Source organism: Aythya fuligula, chromosome 6, assembly GCF_009819795.1.
Source record: "Aythya fuligula isolate bAytFul2 chromosome 6, bAytFul2.pri, whole genome shotgun sequence".
NCBI classification, from domain to species: domain Eukaryota; kingdom Metazoa; phylum Chordata; class Aves; order Anseriformes; family Anatidae; genus Aythya; species Aythya fuligula.
The window spans coordinates 37,703,850-37,721,758 of NC_045564.1; the positions used below are offsets into that span (position 1 = coordinate 37,703,850).

A 17,909-nucleotide genomic window follows, 5' to 3' on the forward strand; every position below is an offset into this window, starting at 1 on the left:
CCTTTGAGACTAATTCACCTGGAATGTATTATTTCTAAATTCTGACAGCTGAAACTTAAAGCTTCTAAGGCTCTTCCCAGAGACATAAGAAAAACGGACCATTCTGGTACAGCAATGGCAACTTTCACTGAATACAAACTCATATTTTATTTTCACAACGTGCAAGAAAACATCTATGAAATTGCAGCCACTGAAATACTTACATCACTCTGAATTTGCATCATATTCTTTGCAAGCTCAACATCCATAGCATCTGGCAGATAAGTGTAGTGATGGATCAGATTTTTGTAGTGGGCACCAGAAGCTACATCCTGAGACTTTTTCGCAGCCTGGATACTGAACATGTCAGGAGGTGTATGATAGTTAGTCTTGGACTTCTCATAATCCTTCTTGTACTCACGCTCAGACTGAATCTTTGCTACATGCATATAGTGAACAAGCTTGGGATCATCTTGCAGGCTTCTAAAACCAACTTGTTTTCCTTTAGCCTTTTCATACGCTTCTTTATATTTATACTAGAAACAGAGGAAAGAGATCAAATAAATTGTGGCATGGCTATTGACGTGTAAACTAACACATAAGAAAAGTTCCTGTGACTTGGAACTATGCATTGGAAAAAAAAAAAAGCTGCAAGCAATTTATAAACATTAGTCTAAATGGCCTAAATGGCACACCCAGCAACTGCATCTACAACAGATTATCTCACTCCATCATCTAAGGTAGTACACAACAGGTTACACACATCACAGTAAGATTCATCAACATTAGCATTTCTTGAGAGGAAAGGAAAGTGTTCCCTAAGCATTCCTGTACTGAGAGGTGTATGAAAAATATTAAAACCATTGAGACCATCCTTCTGTCATTTGAAAGCAATAGCAAACAGAGTACAACTGAACAGCTTCCTCTAGTTATCTGAAACCACTGAATCACATCCCGCTTCATACAATTTGGACTACATGGCTTTCTGATTCATTTATAAGCCGTCTTTCACTGTATAACCAAAAGCATAGCAGCACATACTGTCTCACGGTCCATAAGTAGATGCCTTTTTAGCTAATTTTCTGGAAATTTGTCACCAGATGATTGCAAGAACTACTGATTTAATTTCTCCCGTGAAAGTTGGTTTAAGAAGCTGTACAGTAATATTTGCTTATCTAAAGCAAACAATTAGAAAAAAGTAAGTTTTACACTAATACTTTGGGAAAGACTAAGAATCTCTTTCTCATTTTAGCAGCTCTAGAGAGACTTGCACAACATTTGAAATCTACCACATGGCCTGGAATGGATGACTTTTTTACTAAATGCCTAAAACAAGCATACCTGGAATAGATACTTACATCACTGGCGATGTTTCTTGAAGCTTTGGCTCGAGCAATTGGAATAGCATCAAGCGACACATTGTTTCCTTTAGCTATTAGATCATGATAGTCTTGTTTATAATACGCCTAAAAAAAAGAAAATCTGTATTATTCTAGAGAACCTAATAATCATAAGAATTGTATGCAAGTCAAAGCTACACCAAATCTACTTCAGGCAAATCTTTAGAAGCAGGTACTTCTAAATGAAGCATATACTTCATTCAGTGCTTTATTACTTCTCTATTAATTAAATTAAATTAATTAAATGATTACATAAGTACCTGGGATTTGTTTGGAAATTCAAATGATACAAAGAATGAAAAACTACATTGGTATCAGTTGATTATAAAGAACTGCACATCAGTGAAAGAAATCTGGAATATGAGTGTATCTGCAACATATTACTTAAAATTCATTAACAATGAGTAAAACGTTTAAAAGAAGTCACTTACATCACTGACGTTAGCTGCATTGTATCTAGCTTGGATAAACTGTGGGACATCTGGGGTAAGAGTATATTTATGTTTAACTTCCTCTCCGGAAGATCTGTATAGTTTCTGTAAAATATATGATACATAAATAAATCCTTCTTTTATTGTACAGCTAGCCCCAGCTCACTCTGTGTTTATGTTTGATTTTGCAAATATACATTGCCACCTATTTCAAAAGACTGAGACTGCACTTTTCATGCAGAATAATTGATCTTATTGATAGAAGAAATGAGTCCTAAATACTCTATGCAGTCTTTATTCAGGAACACTAAAGAGCATTGAGCCCTCCAATGGACATAAAAACACAATTCTGGAAAACATGGGATAATAACGAATGGTAGGAGAGTACAAAACAAAGCTTGCTGTTTTATAATGATAGACATATTATCATTAATTAGACATTCTGTAATTCCTTCCTTATTGTAGGTGGGAAAACATCAAGAACAACTTGAAAATTTTGAATCATTTCTTAAATAAAGTGCATTTAAAATGTACTTAAAATACAAATGGACAGGCTTAGATGATGTGAACTGAAAGAGCTGCGTGACTCCATGGAGCTTGACAGTTTACTGGGAAATTACTTGGACAAAATCAGAGTACAAAGCAAAGACAATGCACAGAAACTCTTCCAAGGATTTTAAAGACAATGGTCAACTCTTCAGTAGATCCATCTCTACATTACCACAAGACCCTTTTCTTTCTCTACTTACATCATTGAGTTGAACTGTATTCTGTTTGGCTTGGACCATCACTGGAGTGTCCACCACACTTGTAAATTTAATGGTGTCTGGATGCTGACGATACTTCTTTTCATTCAAGGCATCTCCAGCTTTTTTAGCTTTTTCTACTTCTAGTGACCCAAGGGGGATCCAACCAATTCCTTTCATCCAGTTATTATAATCTGCTTTGTATGCATTCTAATAAAGAAGAAAAGGCAATATTTAGAACTTCAGGAATGAGAAAAAACAATTCAGGGACCTTCCTGAGGCTTCACAGCTTTTGCTTGAGGCATCTCAAAAATTCTGTTCACTTAAGGTTCTACTTACATCACTCTGAATTTCCATCATGTTTTTGGTTAGCTCCACATTCATTGCATCTGGTAAGTAAGTATAGTGATGTATGAGGTTCTTGTAATTAGCATTGCTGGCAATCTCTTGAGCCTTCTTGGCACCGACAACATTGACCATATCCAGTGGAGTATTGTACTTAGTTTTTGTTTTCTCATAATCTTTCTTGTACTCTCGCTCAGACTGCATCTTGGCTACTTTCATATAATGAACAAGTTTGGGATCATCTTCAAGGCTCTGGAAGCCAACAAGTTTACCCTTGGAAAGTTCGTAGGCTTTTTTATAGTTAACCTGTTAAAATACAATAGAATCCAGAGAACATCATAAGCATATGTATAGTAAGCATAGTAACTTAGTAAAAAGTAAATTAAAAGCAAAGGTATCCTTTGTTCTCTACAAAAAGTATCCCTCATATGCAAGGATGAGCCTTTTGTCTTATTTATGATCAGACCTATAATTAAGGACAGAGAGAACTCAGGTCCATTACTCATGGAGCTCTCATTAGTGATCTACTCCAACAATTTTCCTTAATCACACTGGACTGCAAGTCAGCCTTTTCACTCAGAGAGAATTACATAAAAAGACATCCTTTTCTAAATATAATTATATAAACACATCAATGAAGCAATAGAACACCAATAAAAAGAAAATTGTGTTAAGGCCATTAATACTCTAACAACATGCTCAAAAAAGGCAATAAAGAAGTTATCTCTCAAATATAGTTTAAGTAAATTCTTATGAATTAAATAGTTCCTTTAAGAAGGATGCACTTACATCACTGGCAGCCTGTCTAGCAGCCTTGGCAGCTCGGATAGGAATAGCATCAGATTTTAGATCATATCCTCTTGATTTTAATTCTTCCAAACCAGTTTTGTAATAGTTCTAGAAGAAAAATTGAATTTTCAAATGAACAGTTTCTAGCTAGAAGAAACTTCATGTTGGAAGTTGAATAAAGAACTCTGGAAATATACTTACATCACTAATATTGTAGGCATTAACTTTGGCCTGGATAAACTGGGGCACATCAGGAGGGAGGTGGTACTTGTGAATAATTTTTTCACCTTTGGATTTATACAGTATCTGCAAAAAACAATAAAGAAAGAAAATTACCAGGACAACGTTTTTAGATAGTGAATGTTTAGTAATACTGAGTGGCACAACTCAAAGATTTTGTGCTACCTCACTCTCAAAGGAAGACAGAGATGAAATCCCAGTCCTCGCCATGTGAATGGCATGAACCCTGCTGACTTCACTGGTGCAAAGAACACTTTTAGCATGATAGACACAAAATTGCAAACACACCGAAACTTAACATGAACAGCCACTTGAAAAAAATCATTTAATAACCATCTGATTTCCAGGTGGTCTTCCACTGGAATAGCACTGCATATACACACAAATGTTTTTGTCCATATTTGTGCCTATATATGCACACACATACATTGATTTCACTGACTTTCTTAAAACTGAATGATTAAGTGAAAGCGGCCACAGTGCAGAAATTGATATGCTCAGAATACAGTGACATGTTTAGTATCTGTACTTACATCACTCAGCTGTTTACTATTGATCTCTGCTTGCTTCTGTACTGGAGAGTCAGTCACTTGAGTAAATTTGATTTGATCGGGATGCTTTTTGTAGGTGTGCTGAGGGAAAATAATAAATACTTTTATGGTAAATGTACATAATCAAATCCTTTTATTTAATAAGTCACAGCAGTGTAGCATTACTTAGGATATCTAGCAGTTATGGCATAGGTGCAGATAAGCACTGTCCCGCACAACGATTCTTATGTTACTTTTGCTGTAACTGTCTTGATCACTAGATGCCGCAAAAGGCTTCTAAATTACAGATTAATAGGGTTTTTAAAAGTCACATATGCTAATAAATACAAATTGAAAATCTTCAAAATTAACAGGAATCACTTGGTAAACTTCCATATGCCTCAGAGCAGATACCCTGCATGTAAACAGCTATTTGATAAGCACTGCAGTGCTATACTTACATCTTTACACTGATCTAACTTCTTAATAGCTTCATATTCCTGAGTTATGGTCTGAGGGAAGTAGCACTTTGTCTTGTCCTCCTCGTAATCTGCTTTGTAATTTTTCTAGGGATAAAATCAACATTCAGTAAGAAAACATAGTTGAGCTTTCTCCAAAATAAAAGTATCATGGTGAGAACAGAATGACTGCCACACTTACATCACTCTTCATAGCTTCAACTTTCATACAGTGCGTATGATGTGGGTCCTCAAAACTGCCCAAATAGTGCCCTAAAATATTCTTTTGATATGCATCTTTGTATTTTACCTGGAAAAATAATCACAAGTTGATAAATAAAGGTAATCAAGAATGTTGGTACAGAAAGAAATGAACATAAAAATACATACATCACTAAAATTCTTTAGAACGCTATCAGTCTGAAACTTTGGTGTGTCACAGTAATTCATGCTTGTTCCTTTTGATTGTTCATAGGCTTCTTTGTATAATTTCTGCAAAAGAAAATAATGTCAGGTAATAAAGTAGATTGCACTAAAACTCACTCACAAAACAGTACAAATAACAGCAAAATCAAGAAATGATTGCAAAGAAAAGCTTTCCCAAAAGACTGAAAAATAGATGGCCTTTTTAATTTTCAATGCTTATTAAAAAAAAAAAAAAAAAGAGAGAGAGACTTCTTAGAGACTTCTGACACTGAGAATTATGAAATCTCTTTTCAAACAGATGAAAATAGGAAGAAAGAAATCAAGAAGGCCATTACACTCTTGAAGTAAGTAACAAGAACACAGCATATATATGAATATATATAAGTACTACATATTTTATCATTGTTGACATCAGCTGAAGTTCCTTAAGCAGTAAAGGAAGAACTTCCATCTTGTGATCCATTTTGCACAGGAATCTAAATGAACTATACAATAATTAGGTATCACCATAACATGCTGCAAATATTGTTACACTCTATTGTTATACTCTGCTGCAGAGAAATGACTATACTATACTATTACGGTCACTAGTATCTCGTGACAGATAATAGGTTTATAAAACTAAAATACTGAGAGATCCAATGGAGAAGCCTTGTGAAGAAATTATGAGTTTGGTTAATTGTACTTGACTGAAAATTATCCAGGTGTACTTTGACAATACTTACATCACTCAGCACGTTTCCTGCAGTTTTCAATTGCCTCAGCAATGGGTTCTCTGTGGCAGGAAGCACATTATAATCTGCATTAGCTTTGTTCTTCTCATAGTCTGCTCTGTATTTTGTCTTTAAAGAATAAAAAAGGGGTGAGGTTTTAAAAATCAGTATTAGAAGCCAAACATTCACTAACCTATATCACCTTGAAGTTTTCAGGAAAATTCTCTCTCTTTTTTTTACTTATGGCTCATATTGGCAAAGGACCATGAAAAGCACTCAGATCACGTGAGTGCAGGGATGACATGCTGGGAGACAGAGTCACAAAATAATTGATAGTTACTAAGTAGATGTCCCCACCTCTAAGCAGCTCACCAAACATTTTGATTTTTCAAATATCAGCTACCATCTTGGAATAGTCACATTCTTACAAAATTAATGACTTAAGATCATAAGCTTGGCTAGGAGTCATTGTAAGCTTTGTAGTGGAATACACAGAATACATCTTTTGCACAGAATAATTTTTTTTTGACATTTGACAAAACAGCTTCAGCACAAACAGTCCTGACTACAGAACTATACTCTGGCTAAAGAAATGGGAGAAGTTGTCACATACCTTACTGACATTATTTGTAACTCGCTTATTAGCTTCATATTCTGGAGTCTCAGTCTGCATAAAGTAGATTTGGTCTTTCATGTTTTCAAAGTCTTCCTGGTATTTTCTCTGTTAGGAAGAGAGAAAAATAGAGAACAATGTATCAAGTGCAGTTACATTACAAATCAGCCACCCATGAAGTAGCTTAAATAGAAAAAGAGAAATACAGCAAGTAGAGCAGGAAAACTTGATCAGTATTTGCCGCATTAACACAAAGCAGAGGATAAAGCTGTTCATTTCAAGATTTTCTGAATAATTCACTTACCATACTTATATTTTCTGCATTCATTTTTGCAACTGCAACATCGTAGCAGGGAGTTTGACTCCACTTGCCTTTGATCTTGTTATTATAGTCCTCATGGTAAATAATCTATAATGAAAAAAAAAAAAAAAAATCCCCAGTTCAATTTTCACTTAACAAATTTGTTTTTAAAGTCTTCTTATTAAATTTGCTCCATACTTTACATCTGCATTATAACCACTTCAGCAGTTACTGTCAAAATAACCTGACATATGATTTCACCTAATGCTCCAGTTTTCAGTTATTTCCTTTGGTACCTTCCCTTAACCAAAAAGTAATAGGTGAAATGGCATCTACTCCAAAAGACTTAATAAGAAATACTCTCTGTGAGACATCATTAAGTTATTCCTCCAGTTGAGTTATGTTTTCTCACTAGTCACATAATATTGGTGCATAATATTAACCATCAGTTAAACTAGAATTTATTGTTATTCCTGCTGGAACTTGTTATAGGACGTAAATGGAAAATCCTTTCAATATATGGATTGGCATGGTATGTGTGATTTCTGTTAGACTATATTCAAGCTGATGGAAATCAAGTATAAACTGTTTATACAGAAAGTTTAAAGCATTTTAAAAAACAGTTACTTTAGCAGTAACTGCTTAATTAAACAAAACATCTTATTGATTTTTGACTCAGTTTTCCAAATGCATTTTCAGCCACAATTGCTTTGTCACAAAAATACAACTTCTTCAATGCCATTTCAACTGTTAGCACATTGATAAAGAATGTATAATGCCAAAAATAACCATTTTTTTCTAAATTTTATTGTTTTGTAGATATACAGGTAACTATTTTATTAATTTCAAAGCAAGCAACTCATTTAGAAAACAGATATATACTTATATTTCACTGTTTACTTATAAGAGAAGAGTAAAATGGATTTTTTTTCTGCTTTCTCTTGTAAACATTTAAAATGCAAAGTAAGAGAGAAAAAAAAAGAGGAAGAATGGGAAGCAATGTGTATGATAGAAGCAAATGTTTTGTGAAAGCTAAATTTGCTGACTAGAATGAAGCTTTCTTTAAGTACCTTTTTGTCTCTCTAACTCCAAAAGGAAGATTTCTGCAAAAGAATTCTGCATTCTACTCACATCACTCAGCTGCCTCGTCACTTTCTTGGCTTGTTCCACGTCAGGTGGGTCTGGCAGAGAAGTATATTTAGATTTTCGTTCATCGTGCCCTTTTTTGTAGACAATCTGAAGATAAGAAAGAGGTAATTGGTTACAGTAAGTACCCACTAAAATCTCAATAGAGTATTTACTTTTAATTCTGCTAACACCACCATTAACTAATGTCGGTCTGTCCACAGTTGCTGCAGCTTAAAATCTTTCAATCACATTTATTCTGGAGGAAAATAACATGGAAAATTTTTCTTGATAAAAGACATCAAAAAAGAAACTGTTCCCTAGGAAAGTTTTCAAGTATACTACTCTATTTCTCATGATAAACAAGACATCTGCAAAATTTGTGGAAGTCTTTATGTGAAACCTGAAATTTAGTTGAACAGTTACATGTCTGTGTCAGCAGGAGTATCAGCAAATAGGATCCTTAGTTTGCCTCACAAACTCCTGAGTTTTCTTATTGCTGTTTTAGAGATACAGATTTGTAGATCCATCACAAAGCCCAGTGAAATGGGCTTACAGCCAACCTAGAGTTTCTCAACACATTTTGAGAGACAGAGGTCTTCTTACTGATTATCTCGGGAGATCTTCAATTATTTCACTCATAATCCAACATCAAATTGCCAATGGAATACATACTTCTCTACTGAACTAGCACTACTCTCAGAGCTGACTATTAGTGCATATCTATGCATTTTTATCTTCTGTTTTGTTGCAAAGTCCACCAAGAAGCCTACCAAATTACACTGCTGCAGTGATCCACCTGTCTATCAGGCTTTAATACTTACATCACTCAGAGTCTTCTGAGCTTGTGCCACCCGTCTAAGTTCTGGGCTGTCATTGTATGGATAGAATAATGTTTTGTCTCCTTCCCAGTCTTCTGTATAGAGTTTCTTAAAAACAGAAAAATGCCAGAATACAGAATGAATTAATATCTGATTTGGAATGTTTCTTAAACTTCAGCTGCATAAACCTGTGATTTTTCTTACCTTACTGAACATTGCTGTATTTTTTATTGCATTCACAAGCTCTGGGGCATCAGGAGGAAGTAAGTACTTGTCCTTGTTCTCCTCCCAGTTCTGTTTATATAAGACCTGCACAGAAAGATCAGCAGGTTGGTTACTCTAATAGTAGAAAAATATTTACATTTGTTAATTTGTTGTTAGCCTGCCCTAAAGATTTTTGCAAAGTAAAAGTCTCAAAACAGTCACATTTAAAGACATCAACTGAAAACATTTAAAGTATTTATAAACATTTAAAGTATTTATACTTGCTTCGATCAGTTTCTTTTCCAGTGCTTGTAAACTCTTTTAGAGATACTGTTTCAGCACCCTGAGCTCAAAACCTTACTTCTATCAGTAACTCCATGATCAATTAATGTTCACAATGCTCCCAGGAAGTTACAACTTGCTCACCTTGCTCACTTGCTGCGATACTTTCTTTGCATGTTCTATATCCTTGGCCTTTTCATCGACGTGGCAAATAGTTCTAGCAACTTCACCAGCCATGCGGTATTTAACCTAGATCATACCAAACAACATTTATATTTACAGCAAAAACTGTCATTTTTTTAAAAAAAAAAAAAAGCAGAATATCAATATTTGAACACTTAATACTGCAAACAGCCCAAATCTGAATTCAGTAAAGCATTTAGGTACATGTATGTGATTAACCTTTACCGTGGACTAGCTGTCGCTGAGAAATAAAACCTATGGAAACAAATTTATTTTGTGAATTAACCAAGAAGGAAAACAGCTCTGAGACTCTGTCAAGAGCTGTGAACCCAAGCGAGACGTAGTGCCCTTCTGTAATGCTGTAAACAGAGCTCTTTCCAAGAGTACTTCCATCCTGCATAATGAGATAGAGAGATCCCCATGCCACATATTATGTCTTACTTTCACAGTCCATTACCATGGACCATACACTAGCTGCAGTTCCAAAAGCAATATAGCCACACCACCATGGCAATCTTGGGCACAAAATGATCCTAATGCAGTTATACTACTCCCAGCTTGACAGCACGCTCAGTCAGTCAGCATTGGTGCGTGGACTGCTGCACCACATTCCTCAATATATCCCAGATCAGGAGTGGAATAGAATTTAGTGGATGCTCAGCTCCTGAACACCGGATAGATTAGGTGTCTCCCCTCTAAATTTTAGGGATTGCCATTCTTAGGGACTTAACTCTCCCTATTCACTGTACAAAGAATTAAGATGCTCTGGTAGGCAGATTTCAGTTTCCCAGACTGTGAGTGTATTGCTGAAAGGGAGACTGGAATTGCTTAAAAGAGAGGAGGAGGAGGAGCTAGCTTCCAGAACTTTAAGCATTGCATCAGTGGGGCAATTGTGCCTAGGCTAGCTTGCAAAAGTAAATCACTAAGATTCACACAGAGGGGACAAAGAAGGAGCAAAACACCTTGGAAAACCCAATATTAAATCATGAGATGTACAGAAGTTCATTTTGCAACACTTGGAGAATTTTAGTATCATTTTTTTCCAGTTTTTATGAACTGACTTTCCATTGCTTTATGAAAACAAAGATGTTTAAACATGTTAGAAGTAAAATTCTATGGCTATTCACCCAGCACTCAACTTAACCTCAACAAAAATTTGTCAGGCATATCATCCACGACGACTGCAGGACATACTGTGTAGTATCTTCAAATTCAATATCAGCATCACCATCATCTCTTGCCTGTAACTTCTGATCAGAATTTTCCAAACCTCTTTCTCCACAATGAAACAGGACTATTATTCCACTGGTCAGGAATAATCACGTCTCCCTTACTGAAAGGCCTAAATTCCAATCTACATCACAGAACTCAGATTGTCATGTACTCTGTATTCCTTGCTCTTGTAATCTTGACAGTTTCTGCTAAACATTCAGGTTGCCTCATCATCAAATTATCAAAAAAATTATCACTTCTTATCTAACATTTAAAATTATGATTCAATTGGCTTCTTTACCACTCTATGTTTTTTTTTTTCTTAGGACATTTGATACCTACCTCACTGAGCTGGTCTTGCACTTTCTTGATTCTCCGAATTTCTGGGGTATCAATTGTGGAAGCATATGGCTTTCCTTTTTCTTTTCTAAATTTTTCTTTGTACTTGTTCTGAAAGAAAATAATGACAAATGTAATTAAGACATGTCTTAAAACTCTGGCAGAAATGTAAACAACAATTATAGATGTATTCATCTGGTTAGTGTAGGAATTTTGGACAGATCATTGACTCGCACAAACTGGCATTACTCAATTACATTTGCAGAGTTATGCTTATTTTAACCAACTGACTTTCTTCCATCTGACACAATGGAAAATATCCATTTCTATCTTTAGCTTGTTTTGGATCACTTCTAATTGAGTTTATTCTCATTAGGAGTTTGGTATTAATAAATATACAGTTACTTGTTTCAGTAACCAAAGATAAAGAGAATTGTTGCGTGAGCCTAGCATTCCTAGACCTGTGATCTCACATAACCCTTTAACAGTGAACACTGGTGAGTAACATACATAAAGGTTTAGGAAAAAGGATCTGACACCATCTTACGTACGTGAAGTGCAGTTGTTTTCCACCCGTTAAAACACAGTACAGTACTGAACTACTGAACTTTAGTTTCCCATACCAGGAATTTAGGTAAGTACTTGTTCCAACATACAAAAATTTTTATTTGATGCATAGGGGGTAGAGAAATATACTACTATAAAAATATTGAGGTTTGAATTCCAATAGACATGGGCTTCTGTATCTTTGAGTATCCAAGTCAGATAGTGCGGGAGTCCTATTAACTGACATCTATGAAGATATTCAGACATCTGCCACAAGCTAATTTTTGTGCTTAATTACTTAATGCACCTAAGCAGGAAATGGGCAAGGCATGGGTTAATTGAAAGAAGGAAACTTCCTGCTCCAGGCAAATAGCACTAGTACACATCATGAAGTGAAATACAGATGTAATGAAAATAATAGCATGAAGGTTTGCAACAATACCTATTAAACATTTTTTATATTGGTGTTCCTAAACAAATAAAAGACATGGGACAATTTACCTCACTGAACAGGTCCTTCATTTTATTACTGTGTTGCAGATAAGGTGTCAAAAACTTAGATGTGTCCACTTTTGTCCGTATCGTCTTCTTTCTGACTGGAGGTGCTGCATCCTCAACAGAAGGTTTTTCATGCTCAACAGTATAGGTGACAGTTTTAGGACCTGTGAAGTCTGTGGTAGTGGTCTCAGTGATCTCAGTGATCACCTGGGAATAAAGAAAAAATTACTTGCTTTGCAATTATAAATCTTTTTATTATCATTATTGTATTTATATTTTAATTATATTTTAATTTTATCATAATTTTCCACCTCCTCTGCATATACAAGGATGCTCAGTTGCTACTCAGAAACCACTTACAAAGTGGAAAAACAGTGACACTTCCTATTGGGAAAATATTCATACTCATATGTAATTCACCATTCCACAATACTGTTTTCAAAAACTGATACACATCAGACACAGAAATAATCATGCTATTGCTCCCTTTAAATCCAGTCTGGCTACAGATTTTAAAACACCTGATGAATTCAATGGCTGGCTTCATCTTAAAAATAATATGATATTCTTCAAAAGTATAGTCCTAGTCTATTTGCTCAAACAGTATTCATTGAATTATATTTTGTTAAATTAAAACTATAGGAAGACTCTGGGAACAGATCTTTTGTTTGTCAGGAAACACACATAAAGTGAACCACTAAGCTTCTGTTTCAGCGTAAGTCTATGCCATAAAGAATATTTCATAGTAGCATACCAAAGAATTTATTATATTTGTATTAAAAATATAATATATATATTAATTTTTATATATTATATAATATATATATATAGATTATAGATTATATAATCTATAATCTATAATATAACTCCTTGTTAACTCAAATATTTGTTACCAGTGACATGAAAAAAATCTGCAAATGACCACAGTTAGATTACACAAGTAAAGGGAAAAGAACTAATATGCAAACTGGTTTCAGTCAGAATCTTTATGTATTTCTTTTCCTAAAAATGTTACATATAATGCATGCATGTCCCTATTGCTCATATATACATATCTAGTCACATCCTCAATAATTCTGTTCATCTTTCATCTTTAACACTAATAATTGTGTGGTTTGGGGGTTTTTTGTTTGTTTGGTTGGTTGGTTTGTTTTTCAATATGTTACCTAAGAAATCTTTTAAAGCCTGTTTTTCTTGTTAATAACAAGAAAAAAATAAAAATATTAAATAAATAAAATAAAATTCATTATTCATTAATAATTAATTAATATTCATTAAAAAAATGAAACCTGTGTTTCATTTTGTCAGCTCCTGTGTAAATTTAGCTGCTGGGCAGATGACACAGTGCAGAACAAAAACAAGCATAGTCGTTTCCTGACGGACACATCCACAGTTCCTTCTGATGAAAACCAAACAGTGGCAGGTGGCAATTGCACACATCCAAGTCTAATCCCAACTGCAGTCCAGAAAACAGATAGGACAGATACCCTGCACAAGCTAGAAGTCCTCTTGGTCAGTATACAACAAGGTCTTGGAGAGGAAATAAAGGATTTAAGAAGGAACTGTTCACTGATAGTTGTCTGCTTGCTATCAAAAATGAATCCTCAGAACACAGAAGGTCACTAGTTCAGTTTTACATATTAATTACATGCATATATAGATCACATGCAGTTTCACAGGAACTTTTACCTCATGTGGTTCACCCTCCTCAATAATTGTCTCCTCAATGTAGTACTAGTAAACAAAGGAGAAAAAAAAATCATTGTTAGGCCAGATCATACAGAATAGTAAGTTGTAGCTTCTCTTAAAAGGACTGTTTTAAAAACACACTTCTGGAGAAACACAGCTGTAGTTCATAGGTACCTATCCTTGATGATATTGAAGATCTTTTAATTTTTTGCATTAACGATTGGATTTTTTCTGTATGTTCCTGAATCTTCAACGCATTCCAGAAATCTCCTAGACTGCTTGCATGCAGCCACAGTGCCCTTCCAGCAGGTGCTGGGATGATTAAGGCCATCCCTGAGCACAAGGGCTGTATCTGTGAGGATTTCTCCAGCTGCCTCATGAAGTGCCCAGAGCGCTACACCCACTCTGAGGCTGCAGATCTGCAGGTGAAGCAAGAACCTTCCTCCTTTTGCCACAAGCTTCTAGCCTTCTCCATCCTGACAGCCAGCCCCCATCCCCTGTTTAACCAGGGTTTCCACTCCCTCCCTGCCATGTGTGCCTCAGGCTCTCGTTTCTCATGACGGCACTGTCAACTCTTCTCTTCCCTGACGGTGCAAGTCCTGCTCACATCTCCCTTCATCAACCTGCACTGCCCCTCCGTGACCTGCCGGAGCACGGATCCCCTAGGAAAGACGAAGGCTGGGCGCTGTGGCAGGCAGAGCCTCAGCCCCAACGGGGAGCCCGCAGCCGCCCTGCCGAGGCCGTCCCTGGGCCACACAGCAAATGGCGGCCGCGCGATGGCGCCATCCCGCCTGCCCGGCAGCCCGCCATGGCGCCGCGGCAAATGGCGGCGGTGCTGAGAGCCAAGTCCGCTGCCACACTGATTACCTGACAGAAACCAGGTAAAGGTGTCGCTGTGGGAGCGAGCAGCAGTTTTATCGAAAAGGTATTTAACCTATTGAAAAGGTATTTAACTGAGGTTACCTTTAGCAAGGTAAAAACTTAACATGTTACCTTTGAAAGGTTCCTCGGCAATCGTTTGCTCAAGTTCACATGCCTAAACTACAGGAACCAAAAGCTCTTTGAATCAATCCATTAAACATCTGACTAAAATTTAAGCCCTTTTCACAAAGTTGTTCTTCAGGCCAGGTTCATGTCGCTGGCTGATACTTTGCAGTCCATCTCTTAGTTTTGTTTTCAGGCAGTTTCTGCTCGCTGACCCTGTAAGGTGTTTGAACCACCTTCCCCAAATTCTTCAGTTATTCAACACTAAAAGGTTTGCATCATTTCCTAATTTTTGTACATCACAAGCGGCTACAGTGTCCTGTGCAGACTAACAAATCCAGAGAAGGGAAATGCAGTATCTTAAAATCCTCAGCATTGCCTCAGCCACTCATTATTCAACCATAACATTCTACCCTTTCTGAAGACAAATCTCTGATAGAATTCATATAGGTTTAAAATAGAGGATGCATATAGTTTGAAAAAAAATCTGGAAAGGATTAATTAGCTTTAAGATATACCAGATGTTATTGTTCCTCTTTACTTTCTCTCTTTAAATATATTGGGGGAAGCTACTACACAACCCTGGTCTGCCTTAGCGATGTGCTCACAGGAAGGCAGTAATCAAAAATTAAAATAAATAAATAAAAGATTAAACAGACCTGTGCAGACATAAAGCCTGACATATAATAAGTCCAGTATCGACAAATGAACTTTGACAACAAATAAATATACATTTTATTACAGAGCGCACACAATGCTCAGGAAGCATAGTCATAACCTTATAATATGAAACAATGAAGAACTAGTGTCTTTTTGACTAGGTTGTACAACATGTGTGTGTTTCAATGGTCTTATTTCCCAATACATATTTAACTAACTCAACTAGCAAACTGTATGACTTCATTCATTATTTAAATGTTTTGAAATTGGCAGCCAGGGCTCAATGTTTTTATACCGCCTGAAATCAGCAACCCATTGAATTTGGTGTGGAAATAACAGTTGTGGGACATGTGTCTGCAACTCATGTTTATTTTCTTCCTCAAAGAGCCAAGTGGTTTGTTAGAATAACTGATACATTTAGTGATACAAATTTTCATGTAAGATGGTAAGAAAGTAACAAGACCTTTCTTCACCTTGTATATTCCCACAGCATTTGTTCATAACAGTAAACTATAGTTTCTCTAGTTCCTTGGGATTCCTTTAATCCCATCATTAAGACTAAATACTTAGGTGTATAGCTGTCAGTTTAAATGCCCAAACAGCAAATGAATCCCTGACGCAACTCCACAGATACCTGCACAGGTGTAGGTCTATCTAATTTAGCTCCATCTCTGCAGCTTCTAAGACTAAGTGCACTACTGGTCAATAGTATGTTGGAGGGGAAAAACTGCTTTATCTTTGCATTGCAGTGGGCAGACAGACAGAAGCCAGGCTAGACAGTGGCTTCCAAAGTCATCCTCTCTAGCATGGATTGGATGACAGAGGGCAAGCCAGGGGGAAAAGGAGATGGCCCCCTGCATCTATAATTATGCAGAAGTGTAACCACAAAACCTCGTGATGGGGGTGTGGGATGGTTACAATCCTTTTTTAAATGCAGAAACTATGACAGGAAGCAGAAAGATTTTGCTCCACTGAGAGCAACATTATGCTGTTGTTGTTGTTTTTTACTGATCAAACCATTTAGCAGATATCTAATCAAACCCTAATCTTCAGAGAGCAATCAGAAGTAACCATCTATCCTCATGAGCAGTGTCTTGTTAAAGTAGTTAATATAATCATTCACAAGGCAGAAAACAATTAATCCGACTCTCAGATTTTCTTCTTACCTCCACAACTTCCTCATATTCTTCCTCCTCCATTTTGAGGGTATTCTTCTGTCTTTCCCCCACTCACTGGTCATGCAGTGGATGAAAGTATGAATATACAGTATTAGCCCACAACTGACAGTGAAAAGCGACCTGTCATGTTCATAAAGTGCATGGGTCACAGTAACTAGCAGAATTATTACACTGTTATTGGCTGATCAATTGAAGAACTTGAACAACAGAAAGAACTACAGTTGGGATCTGCCATTACTTTGTTTCAGATTATTATAGGAAAATGTTGGATTAAGTTTCAAGCACCAATCAATACCAATATCAGTTACAATTTTGGACAAATACTTTATTAGTTGTAACACCTATACTAGAATTCAAAGAAAACTATAAAAGAAAAATAGAGGAAGAGATTTGTTGAAGTATGATTTGATTTTTTTCCATTACAGCAGTCATATGAAGGTTTTTCTTTGAGACTATTCTGTACAATTTGGTTGCATTATTAAAACTCTTGTATAAATGGGAGCTTTATCTGCATGTTCTGCTATATTAATTCACATATAGAAATATAATGTAGAAAGAGATTGTAAATGTAAATTGTTAAGTGACCTTATGTTAATTGTTAATGAGGCAATTTCACTTTTCCCAGCATTAGCCTATGCATATGCTTTTTTTTTTTTTTTTTTTTTTTTTTTTTTTTTTTTTTTACCTCCTGTGTCTTTTTTCTCTATATTTCCTCAGACCTGGAAAAGATGAAAAATCCACTGAATTGGCTGAATTACAAAGTACAGATTACTGTCCAAACCTCTAAATGAACTAATTAACAACGATTTTCCTTTGCTGTGAGGCACAGTTACAATTTTCCACCAGGGAATATAGCCCCGTTTCTAATGTCGGTACGGGATGAGGCTTTGCAACAGCTGTTCCTGAGTCCAAAGATATTTGCCGTGTAAGCTAATACTACCAAATGACAGGGGGGTTTTGTTTAGCTGGCTAAACTGCAATTCCTTCTGAGGCAAGTGAAGTCTAGTAATGCAGGTTAAATATAGGAACATAGGATACTGTCCCTTTTTAGTCCCAATATGTTGAGAAAAAAAATATATATATTAAAAAATTAAAGCAGAATATTACCTCATAAAATAAATGAAGAATAACTCAGTCAAAAATTGGCACATCCTATGATAAAGTAGGCAAAAGTTTATGAACAACTGTGCAAGAGCAGTAGGGACTTGCACATAAGG

At 35.9% G+C, this 17,909-nt stretch overlaps 1 protein-coding gene across 1 annotated transcript in view; it reads right to left on the bottom strand.

Annotated features, from left to right (window-relative positions):
- The window catches only part of NEB (nebulin), a 117,816-nt gene extending 101,103 nt beyond the window's left edge, over positions 1-16,713 (bottom strand). Inside the window, exons 1-18 of the mRNA XM_032190493.1 lie at positions 16,681-16,713; positions 13,871-13,915; positions 12,185-12,388; positions 11,141-11,248; positions 9,548-9,652; positions 9,122-9,226; positions 8,921-9,025; positions 8,103-8,207; positions 6,975-7,079; positions 6,671-6,778; positions 6,070-6,186; positions 5,309-5,410; positions 5,121-5,228; positions 4,922-5,026; positions 4,464-4,562; positions 1,811-1,915; positions 1,338-1,445; positions 204-515 (exon numbers count right to left, since the gene is read on the bottom strand). Of these exons, the coding sequence (XP_032046384.1) occupies positions 204-515; positions 1,338-1,445; positions 1,811-1,915; positions 4,464-4,562; positions 4,922-5,026; positions 5,121-5,228; positions 5,309-5,410; positions 6,070-6,186; positions 6,671-6,778; positions 6,975-7,079; positions 8,103-8,207; positions 8,921-9,025; positions 9,122-9,226; positions 9,548-9,652; positions 11,141-11,248; positions 12,185-12,388; positions 13,871-13,915; positions 16,681-16,713 (2,079 nt within the window). The remainder of the gene's footprint in view (positions 1-203; positions 516-1,337; positions 1,446-1,810; positions 1,916-4,463; positions 4,563-4,921; positions 5,027-5,120; positions 5,229-5,308; positions 5,411-6,069; positions 6,187-6,670; positions 6,779-6,974; positions 7,080-8,102; positions 8,208-8,920; positions 9,026-9,121; positions 9,227-9,547; positions 9,653-11,140; positions 11,249-12,184; positions 12,389-13,870; positions 13,916-16,680) is intronic.
- Positions 16,714-17,909: the final 1,196 nt, after the last annotated feature.